Source organism: Ursus arctos, unplaced genomic scaffold (assembly GCF_023065955.2).
Source record: "Ursus arctos isolate Adak ecotype North America unplaced genomic scaffold, UrsArc2.0 scaffold_4, whole genome shotgun sequence".
Classification (NCBI taxonomy): Eukaryota; Metazoa; Chordata; class Mammalia; order Carnivora; family Ursidae; genus Ursus; species Ursus arctos.
In genome coordinates, this window is record NW_026623056.1 from 17,237,865 (window position 1) to 17,253,078 (window position 15,214).

General features: G+C 40.1%; 1 protein-coding gene across 8 annotated transcripts in view; it reads left to right on the forward strand.

Moving 5' to 3' along the window:
* VPS8 (VPS8 subunit of CORVET complex) overlaps positions 1-15,214 on the forward strand; it is a 296,045-nt gene that overhangs the window by 149,931 nt on the left and 130,900 nt on the right. For all 8 annotated transcript variants that reach the window (XM_057306778.1, XM_026497368.4, XM_048215283.2 and 5 more), the window contains 3 exons: positions 3,279-3,321; positions 4,735-4,807; positions 5,100-5,219. In XM_057306778.1, coding sequence (XP_057162761.1) covers positions 3,279-3,321; positions 4,735-4,807; positions 5,100-5,219 — 236 coding nt within the window. The remainder of the gene's footprint in view (positions 1-3,278; positions 3,322-4,734; positions 4,808-5,099; positions 5,220-15,214) is intronic.

Sequence of the window (15,214 nt, forward strand, 5' to 3'; positions counted from 1 at the left end):
CCATTCACGAAAAAACTCTCAGTAATTTAGGAATAGAGGAAATCTTTCTCAACTTGATAAAACATCTATTAAAAAAAAAAACAAAAACAAAACTACAGCTAACATCCTGCTTAATGGTGAGAAATTTGAAGCTTTACTGCAAAATCAGGGACAAGGCAAGGATGTCCCCTTCTCATTGCTGCTTTTAACATCATACTGGAAGTCCTACCTAATGCAAAAAGACAAGAAAAGGAAAAGAAGATTATATAGTTTGGGAAGGAAAAAATAAAACTGTTCAGGGTGACATCATTTATGTAGAAAATCAGAAAGAATTGACCAAAAAACTCTTGCAACTAATAAGCAATTGCAGCAAGATTGCAGGATGTAAGGTTGCTATACGAAAGACAATTGCTTTATTACATACTTGCAATAAACAAGTGGAATTTGAAATTACAAACATTACTATTTATATATACCACCCTATAAAACGAATTTGTTATATAAATATAACAAAATATGAACAAAATCTATATGAGGAAGACTACAAAACTGAAAAAAGATATCAAAGAACTATATAAACGGAAGGATATTGCATGTTCATGGAGTGGAAGACTCAGTATTGTCAAGATGTCATTTTTTTTTTCCTCAACTTGGTATATAAATTCAGATGTAATCTCAGTCAAAGTCCCAGGTAATTTATTTTTGGATATTGATAAACTGATTCTAAAATATTTATATGGAGAGACAAAAGACCCAAAAGAGCTAAGTCAGTATTGAAAGAGAAGAACAAAGCTGGCAGACTCCACTAACCAAGACTTAGTATAAGCTACAATAATTGAGACAGTGTGGTATTGGCAAAAAAATAGAAAAATAGGTAAGTAGAACAGAATAGAGAGCCCCAAAATGGACTCCCATATATATAGTCAACTGAACTTTGACAAAGAAGCAAAGACAATACCTTGGACAAAGATAGTCTTTCCAACAAATAATGCTGGGACAACTGGACATCCACATAAAAAAAAAAGACACAGAATTTACACCCTTTACAAAAATAAGTCCAAAATGCATTTTAGACCTAATTTTAGAATGCAAAACAAGGAAAACATCTAGAGGATAGCATAGAAGATAATTGGCTGTGGTTATGGTGATGAATTTTTAGATACGGCACCATTCCATGAAAAGAAGGTACCATCCATGAAAGAAATAACAAGCTGGACTTTGTTAAAATTAAAAACTTGTGTTCTACAGAAGATAATATCCAGAGAAAGAAAATAATCCACAGATTGGGAGAAAATATTTGCAGAAGACTATTACCTAAAGTATGCAAAGAACTCTTGAAACTCAGCGATAAGAAAATGAACAACTGGACTTAAAAAATGGACAAAAGATCAGAATAGACATCCCACCAAAAAAGATACACAGAGGTCAAGTAAGCATATGAAAAGATGTTCAACATCATTAGGGCATTAAAAATTAAAACAATGAGATAGCATTACATTCCTGTCGCAATGGCCAAAATCTTAACACTGACAACACCAAATTCTGGCAATGACGTGGAGCAACAGGAACTCTCATTCATGCTGGTGGGAATGCATAATGGTACAGCCACTGTGGAGGACAGTTTGGCAATTTCTAACAAAATCAAGCATACTCATACTATGTGATCCAGTAATTATGCTCTTTCATATTTACCTAAAGGAGTTGAAAACTTATGTCCACACAAAAACCTGCACACAGATGTTTATAGCATCTCTCTTCATAATTGCCCAAATTTGGAAGCAACCAAGATGTACTTTAGTAAGTGAATGGATAAACTGTGGTACATCCGTAGAGTGGAATATTATTCAGCACTAAAAAGAACTGAAGTGTCAGGCCATGAAAAGACAGGGAGAAACTTGAATGCATATCACTAATGAAAGATGCCCATCTGAAAAGGCTACAGATTGTATGATTCCAATTATATGACATTGTGAAAAAGGCAAAACTGTGGAGCCAGTAAAAGAATCCGTGTTTGCTAGGGGTTGATGGAGAGGGAGGGATGAATAGGTTGAGCACAGAGGACTTTAGAGAAGTGAAACTATTCTGTACAGTACTATAATGGTGTTTATACGTCAGCATACATTTGCCAAAACCCATTGAATGCACAACATTAAGAGTAAACCCTAATGTAAACTGTGTGGACTTCATGTGATGATGTGTCACTGTGGATTCATTGATGATAAGAAGTGTACCACTCCGGAGCAGACGTTGATAGTGGAGGAGATAGTGTGGTGTGGAGGTAGGGGGTGCATGGGAAATCTCTATACCTTCCTCTCAATTTTGCTTTGAACCTAGTGAAACTTCTCTAAAAAATGAAGTTTCTTAATGTTTAAAATTTTGGGGGTGCCTGGGTGGCTCAGTTGTTGAGCGTCTGCCTTCGGCTCGGGGCGTGATCCTGGCGTTCTGGGATCGAGCCCCATGTCAGGCTCCTCCGCTGGGAGCCTGCTTCTTCCTCTCCTACGCCCCCTGCTTGTGTTCCCTCTCTCGCTGGCTGTCTCTTAAAAAAAAAAAAAAAAAAAAGTTTGGAATTGAACCACTATGTATTTAAATAACATCGAGCAATTCAAGTTTATTTGCACTTATAACAACATAGATCTGGAGTGTTTAGAAAGGATTACTGATTAAGAGATGCACACTTGCTTGCGTTATGCCCGCTATTCACATATCAAAAATAGAAACTTCGGCTTATCATCATATTACCAATCACAAATTCCTATAATCTGCACACCATAAGAATTACCGATCACTTTATCCACTCTTGAGTCTCCTACTCTGTTCTCTGTTGCCCTTAACCTCTTGGCTAAAACTAATCTAAGTATCTTATTTTAAATATTTGTGTACAGTGGCCTTCTCAGCCCTAGAGCACAATAGGTAGTAAGGGTCCATGTTACAAATGAGAAGACATTATAGTTATGTCTTAATATTACTTAATTGTTCATGATCTTTAACTCATCAGTTCATTGCCTGTTCTATACCTGCCCCTGGTCCCAGGCTTTTGGTTAAGCCAACAGTGCATGGATCTCTACCCTCAGATGTATGCCTTCTACTGTACCCTTGTTTGACTCATTGGTTTTGTATCTGTGAGAAGAATCTAATGGAAATTCTACAAACAAGAATTAAAGTGGTCTTATCTCAAATTGTGTATTATTTAGGAGGATACTTACCTTAATTGCCGAGTTTTATTTTTTGTTTCCGCATAAAGATTATATTTCTGCAAAGGTTTTAAGACAGAATTGCTGAAGATACTTTTTCTGTTTTAGATGAGCAAGTTGTTATGGGCAACAAGCTTCTTGTATATATTAGGTAAGAGATTTTTTTTTTTAAACAACTTTATCTGTGCGTATGCTCCTTCCATAATTCCCCCTGTATTCTTAGAGGTACTGTCATCTCCTGTACGTATAGTGCTTTTCATGTTTCAGTGTCCGCATGTACAGTAGTCGTTCTCAGCCATGGGTGATTTTGTCCCCCGTTGGTGATCCCCCCCCACCCTGATGTGTGGCAATCTAGAGTCATTTTTGTTTGTCCCCGTTGGGGCGGTTGGAGAGATGCTGCTGGCATCCGGTGGCTGGCGGCCAGAGATGCTGCTGAGCAGCCCGCAGCGCACAGGGTCGTCCCCACAACGAAAATACCAGTAACGCTGAGGTTGAGAAAGCCTGGTGGTAGAGTATTTTACTTTTACTACTGACAACTCTGTGGAATATGTGTTATTTCTATTTTATATAAAAGGTCAGGAGATGTGTTTAGATCATGAAAAAGTTAGTGACAGAGGTTAAGCTGTGAATCTTGTTACTCCCTGAACAGGGTTCTTTCCTACAGACTATGCAGGCTCAGAATTGTGTCCTGATAGAACTTTTAGATAGATAACTGGCTGCCAGGCTAGTGGGCAGGAAGGTGGCAGAACCTGCCAGAGCATTATTTTTAGCTCCTATCCAGTGTCAGAGTTAACCTTGAGACCTGTTTCACACTTCTTACATTGATAGCTTAGAAGAACATTGCAGCATCTACCTAGGACTTTATTATCTGTATTTTAAACTCCTTAGAAAATGCTGTCTCTAGTCCAACATTCAAAATTGACAACTAGTTCAAAAAAGTTTAAAATCAGTGCTTCCCTCCCCAAATGAGCACATAATCAGAAGACATCTTTATAGTTCAGCCCACAAGGCATAATCCATAAAGCATTAGCTGTAAGGAGGGTCTGATTTAGAGGTAAAACTGTACAGTTAAATTCTCATCTGGTTCTCTTCTCCCTAAAGACTTGTCCTTTTGTGGACATTTTCCAGACATTTGTTAGCCTAGCTCATTCCCTGTCTTTAATCACTGTTCTTAGAGCCACTGGTTTAAAGTCTCTGAGAACATTAGGTTTTTCACCGGTAAATCATGGCATAATGGTGCCATTAGGTTTTTTCTGGTGCTGAGTGTGAGACTTTCAGATAGTCTGTTCTCATTCATTCTTGTCCACTTAGCGCGGCCTTGGTTTCTCTTAGGAAAAATAAGAAGAAATGAAAGTGCTTGCTCTGTCACAAGATGTGCATTTTACCACCGTCCCTGTTGGCCACACTTTCTGAACTGGCTCTCATCTTGATCCGGTTTGAATTTGACCGGACAAAAACTGAGCCTACTTAAAAATCAAATGAATATTTTGGGTTTGAGAAACAATGTGTTCTCAGCCCATTACAAGTCACCAACTCTGTTCTTTTTTTTTTTTTTTTCTTCTAGCTGTTGTCTTGCAGGCCGAGCCTATCCCCTTGGTGACATCCCTGAAGATCTTGTTCCCTTGGTTAAAAACCAGGTTGGTGCTATTTCCACAGTATTTGCACGATCTACGCTTCTTGTTAAATGCAGGAAAGATGAAGTGTAATTGAGGGTTACATGTGAGTCAGGAACTGTCTGCAATGGTAGGAGAGAGCCTCCCCACCATCACTGCAGCCAGGACTTAGAGCTGAGACAGGTTAGAAAAGTTATAACATGGTGGCAGTTTAAACTCAATTCCACCTGCCTTTATTTTGTCCAGCTGGGAATCGTTGCTTCAGCAAGATACTTTGTAAGGAGAGAAAATAATCAGCTTTTCTTTCAACTTGCAGGTATTTGAATTTCTGATTCGCCTGCATTCAGCAGAAGCTTCCCCCGAGGAAGAAATCTACCCCTATGTTAGGACTCTGCTACATTTTGACACAAGAGAATTTCTAAATGTATTGGCACTGGTAAGAGATAATATGATTTTAAGGTATTTTTAGAGGAGCCAGGGTGATGAATTTTTTTCTAATAGGAAGAAGGATGTGTATGCAGGTGCAATTTTTATGCCCTAGCAGTGAGCAGTTAACATTTCAAAATGTTTAATTTTGTTGTGCCACCCTATTTCCTAATTCTTTATCTCCCTGCCTTCCCTCCTTCATCCCTCCCTCCCTTCCTCTTCCCCCATGGTCCCCGTGTCTCTCTGTCTCTAACACATCCTTATCAAAAAGTTGAAGCAGTATTAGATGTGTGGTATATTTTTGGTTTCATAAATTATATTAGTTGACAGACTGAATATGGAAGAAGGCTCTGAAGGACATGTAGTGGTGATGATAGTGGAAGTCACTGGAGTTTAAATGGAACATGGAAGCTTCCTGCTAAAAAAACAACCTCATACATATTTAATTAAAGATGGATTTGGGTGAGCCAGGTTCTCTGTGAAAATGCCCCCAAGGGAATAATTATATAATACATAATATATCTTTCCAGTTAAATAGTATTATAGTGGGTTTTTAAAAGCTTTTGATAACATGGACAGTGTTAATATTACAGTGTTTAGTGAAGCAGCAGCCTCACAAATGTGTAAGACACACACAAATGTTATATATGCACAGTATTTAGAAAAGAGGGACCGGAAGGAAATACACCTAAATATTCTTAGTGATTAACTGTGAGATGGGGCAAATTTCTGTAATGAGCATACAGTACATTTATAACTTGAATAATATAATAAACTGTTAAATAAAAAAAATGCCCATGAGAAGGATAAGATTCCCAATTATATTATAGTTTTAATACGTTTATTTGAATAACTGACTTCAGAAGTGGTAATTTTAATTGTACAGGAAGAAGAGAAAAGAAACTGAGAAGTGGAAGTCTGATCTAGTTGGTTTAAGGAACCATAGAGAACATAAGGATTCTTGCTATCTGGCATGTAGGAAAAGAGAAACAGAAAGTGGTGAGGCAGGGGGTACAGAAAGAGTGGTAGAGAGCAACAAAGAATTCTAACTCATTTTCATTTTTTAAGGGCTCTGGTAGCACTGAAGACCATGTGGAATTGTGCTGACATCTGAATTATATGAGGATTGATAATAAGGCTGCAGTGCAATCTCATTTGCTTAACAAGTAGTTGAGCGCCTAGTATATCACTTGGTCTGTACTGCCTGGGGGTGTACCGTTGGCTTACAAGCTATAAAGCCTGCGTTGGTGGAGGAAGAGGATGTAGACTTTGAGATCAGTAATTACAGCACAGTGTAGTGCATGCCATTGGAGAAGTGCAGGGTGTCATACACACACTTAGGAGAGGAATGTCATAGAAGGTTAAGGAAGGTTTCTTGTATGAAGCGATGTCCATGTGAGTCTCAAAGGATGAGTAGAAGTTAGGTTAAGATTAGGGAAAAATAGAGGGGAGTTAAGATGGCGGAGGAGTAGGGGACCCGTTTTTCAGCCGGTCCCCCGAGTCGAGCTGGATAGGTACCAGACCAGCCTGAACACCCACGGAACCAGCCTGAGACGCAGGAAGATACATCTGGATCTCTACAAATGAACATCTCCAGTGCTGAGTATTGAGGTACGAAGCGGGGAGCCATGAAACCGTGCACAGATATCGGAAGATAAACGGAAGGGGGAGGGAGCCGCCACATTCGGGCGCCGGGAAGCGGCAGCCACCTACATGGGGGAGCGGGCAGACTCGGGGACCGGCACCCGCAAGACAGCAGACTGAGAACGTGAGCCGGGAACGCGCGCCACCAGACTTCTCACGGAACTCTGGAATCCTGGTGTGCTCACTGGATCCAGACTGAGACCGGGAGCTTCCGGAGCGCGCGGGGCGGCTGGCGGTGTTAGAAACACAAAGGACAGAGACGCGCCGGCCCTGGAAGTGAGGGTTGGGACGCCGGGTGTGGGGCGCACATCCCAGGACACTGCAGGGTTGAGCAGCACCAACAGTAACAGAGTTAAAGTGGCCAGAACATTAGTAGAGATCGGGCCGCAATCCCTCTGTTCTGTGACAGAGGCTGAAATTCGGCCGCTGCTGTTCTGACTCTCAGAAGAGGCACAGCAAACCGCCAGGGAAAGCAGCCAGAGAACAAAAGCCTGGAAATACCGGCTCAGAGAGTGCCCATCCCCATCCCCCCTCGCAGGGGACATGGAGACTCTACCCAAACAGGGTTGCCTGAGTATCGGCGTGGCAGGCCCCTCCCCCAGAAGGCACGCTGAAAAATCAAGAAGCCCAAATCCTGGGGCACCTGGGTGGCGCAGTCATTGAGCGCCTGTCTTCGGCTTAGGGCGTGATCCCGGCGTTCCGGAAAGGAGTCCCTCATCGGGCTCTTCCGCTGGGAGCCTGCTTCTTCCTCTTCCACTCCCCTGCTTCTGTTCCCTCTCTCGCTGGTTGGCTGCCACATGAATAAATAAATAAAATCTTTAAAGAAGAAGCCCACATCCCTAAGATCCCTAAAAAACAAGGGGCACGGCCTGGGACCCAGTCAAGAATTTGGGCTCTGGACAACCCCGCAACCTCTCCTCATCAGAATGACAAGAAGGAGAAGCCCCCCCCCCCCAGCAAAAAAAAGACAGTGAGTCTGTGGCCTCTGCCACAGAAATAATGGATATGGATGTAACCAAAGTTTCAGAAATGGAAATCAGAGTATCGACGGTCAAAATGATGAGTAGAATTGAAAAAACTATTAACAAAAAGGTTACTGAGAATATAGAATCCCTAAGGACAGAAATGAGAGCGAATCTGACAGAAATTAAAAATTCTATGAGCCAAATGCAGGCAAAACTAGAGGCTCTGACGGCGAGGGTCACAGAAGCAGAGTAATGGGTTAGTGAATTGGGGGATGGGTTAATAGAGGAAAAAACCAAAATAGAAGCTGCTCTTAAAAAAATCCAAGCCCACGAATGTAGGTTACGGGAGATTACTGACTCAGTGAAACGATCCAATGTTAGAATCATCGGCATCCCCGAGGGGGTGGAGAAAAACAGAGGTCTAGAAGAGATATTTGAACAAATTGTAGCTGAAAACTTCCCTAATCTAGCGAGGGAAACAAACATTCGTGTCCAAGAGGCAGAGAGGACCCCTCCCAAGCTCAACCACGACAAACCTACGCCACATCACGTCATAGTGCAATTCGCAAATATTAGATCCAAGGATACAGTATTGAAAGCGGCCAGGGCAAAGAAATTTCTCACGCACCGAGGCAAAGGCATCAGAATTACGTCAGACCTGTCTACACAGACCTGGAATGAGAGAAAGGGTTGGGGGAGCATATTTAAAGCTCTTTCAGAGAAAAACATGCAGCCAAGGATCCTTTATCCAGCAAGGCTGTCATTCAGAATTGCTGGAGAAATAAAGATATTTCAGAATTGCCTGTCACTAACCAATTTTGTAACCACGAAACCAGCCCTACAGGAGATATTACGGGGGGTTCTATAAAAGTAAAAAGGCCCCAAGAGTGATACAGAACAGAAAGTCACAGCCAGTACAAACAAAGACTTTACTGGCAACATGGCATCATTAAAATCATATCTCTCAGTACTCAGTCTTAATGGCTTAAATGCTCCCATAAAACACCACAGGGTTGCAGATTGGATAAAAAGAAATGACCCATCCATTTGCTGTCTACAAGAGACTCATTTCAAACCCAAAGATGAATTCAGACTGAGAGTAAGGGGATGGAGTACCATCTTTCACGCAAATGGACCTCAAAAGAACGCTGGGGTAGCAATTCTCATATCAGATAAATTGGATTTTAAACTACAGACTATAGTTAGAGACGCAGAAGGGCACTATATTATTCTTAAAGGAAGTATTCAACAAGTGGATATGACAATTATAAACATATATGCCCCCAACAGGGGAGCAGCAAGATACACAAGCCAACTCTTAGCCAGAATAAAGAGACATATAGATAAAAATACGTTAATAGTAGGGGACCTCAACACTCCACTATCAGAAATAGACAGAACACCCTGGCAAAAACTAAGCAAAGAATCAAAGGCTTTGAATGCCATACTCGATGAGTTGGACCTCATAGATATATATAGAACACTACACCCCAGAACCAAAGAATACACATTCTATTCTAATGCCCATGGAACATTCTCAAGAATAGACCATGTTCTGGGACACAAAACAGGTCTCAACCGATACCAAAAGATTGAAATTATCCCCTGCATATTCTCAGACCACAACACTCTGAAATTGGAACTCAACCACAAGGAAAAATTTGGAAGAAACTCAAACACTTGGAGACTAAGAACCATCCTGCTCAGGAATGACTCTATAAACCAGGAAATCAAAAATCAAATTAAACAATTTATGGAGACCAATGAGAATGAAAATATAACAGTCCAAAACCTATGGGATACTGCAAAGGCAGTCCTAAGGGGAAAATACATAGCCATCCAAGCCTCACTCAAAAGAATAGAAAAATCTAAAATGCAGTTTTTATATTCTCACCTCAAGAAGCTGGAACAGCAACAGACGGACAGGCCTCATCCACGCACGAGGAAGCAGTTGACCAAAATTAGAGCCGAAATCAATCAAGCAGAAACCAGAAGTACAGTAGAGCAGATCAACAGGACTAGAAGCTGGTTCTTGAAGAGAATCAATAAAATTGACAGACCACTGGCAACACTTATCCAAAAGAAAAGAGAAAGGACCCAGATTATTAAAATTATGAATGAAAAAGGAGAGGTCATGACAAACACCATTGAAATTGGAAGGATTATTAGAAATTTTTATCAACAGCTATATGCCAATAAACTAAGCAATCTGGAAGAGATGGAATCCTTCCTGGAAACCTATAAACTACCAAGATTGAAACCGGAAGAAATTGATTTCTTAAACAGGCCAATTAATTATGAAGAAATTGAATCAGTGATAAACAACCTTCCAAATAACAAAACTCCAGGCCTGGACAGTTTTCCTGCGGAATTCTACCAAACATTCAAAGAAGAAATAATACCTATTCTCCTAAAGCTATTTCAGAAAACAGAAACAGAAGGAAAGCTACCAAACTCATTCTCTGAGGCCAATATTACCTTGATCCCCAAACCAGGCAAAGACCCCATCAAAAAAGAGAATTACAGACCGATTTCCCTAATGAATATGGATGCCAAAATCCTCAACAAGATACTTGCTAATAGAATCCAACAGTACATTAAAAGGATTATCCATCACGATCAAGTGGGATTCATACCTGGGATGCCAGCGTGGTTCAGTATTCGCAAATCAATCAGCGCGATACATCATATCAACAAGAAAAGACTCAGGAACCATATGATCCTCTCAATCGATGCCGAAAAAGCATTTGACAAAATACAGCATCCTTTCCTGATTAAAACCCTTCAGAGTGTAGGAATAGAAGGTACATTTCTCAATCTCATAAAAGCCATCTATGAAAAGCCTACTGCAAATGTTATTCTCAATGGGGAAAAGCTGGAAGCCTTTCCCTTAAGATCAGGAACTCGACAAGGATGCCCACTCTCGCCACTATTATTCAACATAGTACTAGAAGTCCTTGCAACAGCAATCAGACAACAAAAAGGGATCAAAGGTATTCAAATCGGCAAAGAAGAAGTCAAAATGTCTCTCTTCGCAGATGACATGATACTCTATATGGAAAACCCAAAAGAAGCCACTCCCAAACTATTAGAAGTTATAGAGCAATTCAGTAACGTGGCGGGATATAAAATCAATGCTCAGAAATCAGTTGCATTTCTATACACAAATAACGAGACCGAAGAAAGAGAAATTAGGGAATCCATCCCATTTACAATAGCACCAAAAACCATACATTTCCTTGGAATTAACTGAACCAGAGATGTAAAGGACCTATATTCTAGAAACTATAAATCACTCTTGAAAGACATTGAGGAAGACATAAAAAGATGGAAAGATATTCCATGCTCATGGATCGGAAGAATTAACATAGTTAAAATGTCCATGCTACCCAGAGCAATCTACACTTTCAATGCTATCCCGATCAAAATATCGAGGGCATTTTTCAAAGAACTGGAACAAATAGTCCTTTAATTTGTATGGAACCAGAAAAGGCCCCGAATTGCCAAGGAACTGTTGAAAAGGAAAAACAAAGCTGGGGGCATCACAGTGCCGGATTTCGAGCTGTACTACAAAGCTGTGATCACAAAGACAGCATGGTACTGGCACAAAAACAGACACACAGACCAATGGAACAGAATAGAGAACCCAGAAATGGACCCTCAGCTCTTTGGGCAACTAATCTTTGATAAAGCAGGAAAAAACATCCGGTGGGAAAAAGACAGTCTCTTCAATAAATGGTGCTGGGAAAATTGGACAGCTACATGCAAAAGAATGAAACTTGACCAATCTCTCACACCATACACAAAAATAAACTCCAAATGGATGAAAGACCTTGATGTAAGACAGGAATCCATCAAAATTCTAGAGGAGAACATAGGCAGCAACCTCTACGACATCGGCCAAAGCAACCTTTTTCATGACACATCTCCAAAGGCAAGAGAAACAAAAGATAAAATGAACTTATGGGACTACATCAAGATAAAAAGCTTCTGCACAGCCAAGGAAATAGTCAAAAAAACTAAGAGGCAGCCCACGGAATGGGAGAGTATATTTGCAAATGACACTACAGATAAAGGACTGGTATCCAAGATCTACAAAGAACTTCTCAAACTCAATACACGAGAAACAAATAAATCAAAAAATGGGCAGAAGACATGAACAGACACTTTTCCAATGGAGACATACAAATGGCTAACAGACACATGAAAAAATGTTCAAAATCATTAGCCATCAGGGAAATTCAAATCAAAACCACACAGAGATACCACCTTACGCCAGTTAGAATGGCAAAAATAGACAAGGCAAGAAACAACAATTGTTGGAGAGGATGTGGAGAAAGGGGATCCCTCCTACATTGTTGGTGGGAATGCAAGTTGGTACAGCCACTCTGGAAAACAGTGTGGAGGTCCCTTAAAAAGTTAAAAATTGAGCTACCCTATGACCCAGCCATTGCACTACTGGGTGTTTACCCCAAAGATACAGACGTAGTGAAGAGAAGGGCCATATGCACCCCAATGTTCATAGCAGCATTGTCCACAATAGCTAAATCGTAGAAGGAGCCGAGATGCCCTTCAACAGATGACTGGATTAAGAAGTTGTGGTCCATATATACAATGGAATATTACTCAGCTATCAGAAAGAACGAGTTCTCAACATTTGCTACAACATGGACGTCACTGGAGGAGATAATGCTAAGTGAAATAAGTCAAGCAGAGAAAGACAACTATCATATGATTTCTCTCATCTATGGAACATAAGAACTAGGATGATCGGTAGGGGAAGAAAGAAAGGGGGGGTAATCAGAAGGGGGAATGAAACATGAGAGACTGTGGACTATGAGAAACAAACTGAGGGCCTCAGAGGGGAGGGGGTGGGGGAATGGAATAGACCGGTGATGGGTAGTAAGGAGGGCACGTATTACATGGTGCTCTGGGTGTTATACGCAACTAATGAATCATCAAACTTTACATCGGAAACCGGGGATGTACTGTATGGTGACTAACAATATAATAAAAAATCATTAAAAAAAAAAAGATTAGGGAAAAATATTCTAGGTAGAAGGACAAAATATGTAAAAAGGCCTGGAAACAAGACAGAGGAAGATAGGCTCGAGGAATTGGAAAAAAAATCAGTATGGCCACATCTCAAAGTGTAAGGAAGCCTATAGTAATAAACAAATCCAAAGAGGTAGGTAGAGACTGAGTTTTGTAATCCATGGTGAGAAATTTGGACTTTACACTAGAGCAGTAGGTAGCCACTGAAACCTTTTAAGTAAAGGAATATCATGATTTATAGTTTAGAAAAATTCCCTCTATTGTATGAAAGTGGGTTGAAATAAGACAACTTTGGAGGCAAGAAGATCTGTTAGCAAATTTTTGTACTAACCTAGATAGGAGATATGGGCACCTGGGTGGCTCAGTTGGTCAAGTGTCTACCTTCAGCTCAGGTCATGATCCCAGGGTCCTGGGATTGAGTCCTGCATCAGGCTCCCTGCTCAGCAGGGAGTCTGCTTCTCCCTACTCCTTCTCTCTCTCTCTCAAATAAATAAATAAAATCTTAAAAAAAATTAGGTAGAAGATTAAAGGTGACAGGGATAGTAAGACATGAAAGGATTTGAAAGATGTTTTATGAAGCAGATTGGCCTAAGACTTAGGGCTTATTGCACAGTTGGATGTGAAGGATAAGACAAATGGGAAGCATCCAAGATTCCTAGATTTCTGACTTGGTTAACTGGATGTATAGTGGTTTATTTATTCAGTAGGGAATCAGAGGAGAAACTGGTTTCTCAGGAGATGAGGGGGTAGGACAGGGCTGTGGTGAGGGGTAGGGGGAGATATAGATATTAATTCTCTTTTGGACTTAATGAATTTGAAATGCCTGAAAGACATGTGGAGGTTTTCTTCCATGCTTGTATCAAGTTTTGGACATAATCCCAGTACTAGAGCTGGAGAAATTGATAAGACCTAGGATCCGAAATCCTGGATTCACTGTCTATTTTGTCATGATTGATTGATCATATAACCTTCCTAATACAGTTAATATATCTTAATAAAAAACATTTTCAGGGAGACACAAAATAATTTATATGACAGATTTTCGAATCCCATTTTGCCACCTTTTTTTCATTTAGAAATTTTTTTTTCAAGTCAAGTTTTTAAATTTAGCTTCCTTGAGGTATAATTTATGCAAAATGTAGTTCGTCCATTCAAGAGAAGAGTCTGACACATGTGTACAGTCTTGTGACCTCTCCTACAATCTAGATATGGAACATTTCCATGACACCAAAAAGGTCATTTTTGTAGTTTTGTAGTTAATCCCAAACCCCAGCGCTTGACAGTTACCAGTTTGTTTTCTAATACTGAAATTTTGCCTTTTCCAGAATGTCATGTAAATAAAATCGTACACTTTGTAGTTTTGGGGGGCTTCTTTCACTTAAAATAATGCTTTTGAGATTTATCAGTGCTGTTGTTTATATCAATAGATTGTTCCTTTTTAAAAAAATTTTTATTTAAATTCCAATTAGTTAACGTACAGTGTAATATTGGTTTCAGGTGTACAATATAGTGACCTAGCACTTGCATACATCACCTGGTGCTCATCACAACACGTGCACTCCTTAATCCCCAACACCTATTTCACCCATCCCCTGCCCCCCTCCCCTCTGGTAACCATTAGTTTGTTCTCTAGAGCTAAGAGATGGCTTCTTGGTTTGCCTCTCTCTCTTTTATTCCCTTTGGTTGTTTGTTTTGTTTCTTAAATTCCACATATGAGTGAAATCATATGGTATTTATTTTCTCTGACTTAGTTCACTTAGCATAATACTCTCTAGCTCCATCTATGCCATTGCAAATGGCAAGATTTCATTCTTTTTTATGGATGAGTAATATCCCATTGTGTATATATACCATATCTTCTTTCTCCATTCATCAGTCAATGGACACTTGAGCTGTATCTGTAATTTGGCTATTGTAGATAATGCTGCTACAAACATCGGGATGCATGTATCCCTTTGATTTAGTATTTTTGTGTTCTTTGGGTAAATACTCAGTCGTGCAATTGCTGGTTCATGGGGTAGTTCTAATTTTAACTTCTTGAGGAACCTCCATACTGTTTTCCATCCTGGCTGCACCAGTTTACATTCCCACCAGCAGTGCAAGAGGGTTCCCTCTTCTTCACATCCTTGCCAACACCTGTTGTTTCTCTGCTATTGATTTTAGCCATTCTGACAGGTGTGAGGTGATATCTCATCGTAGTTTCTAATTTGCATTTCCCTGATGATAAGTGAGGTTGATCATCTTTCCATGTGTCTGTTGGCCATCTGCATGTCTTCTTTGGAAAAATGTCTATTCATGTCTTCTGCCCATTTTTTAATTGGAGTATTTGTTTTTTTGGGTG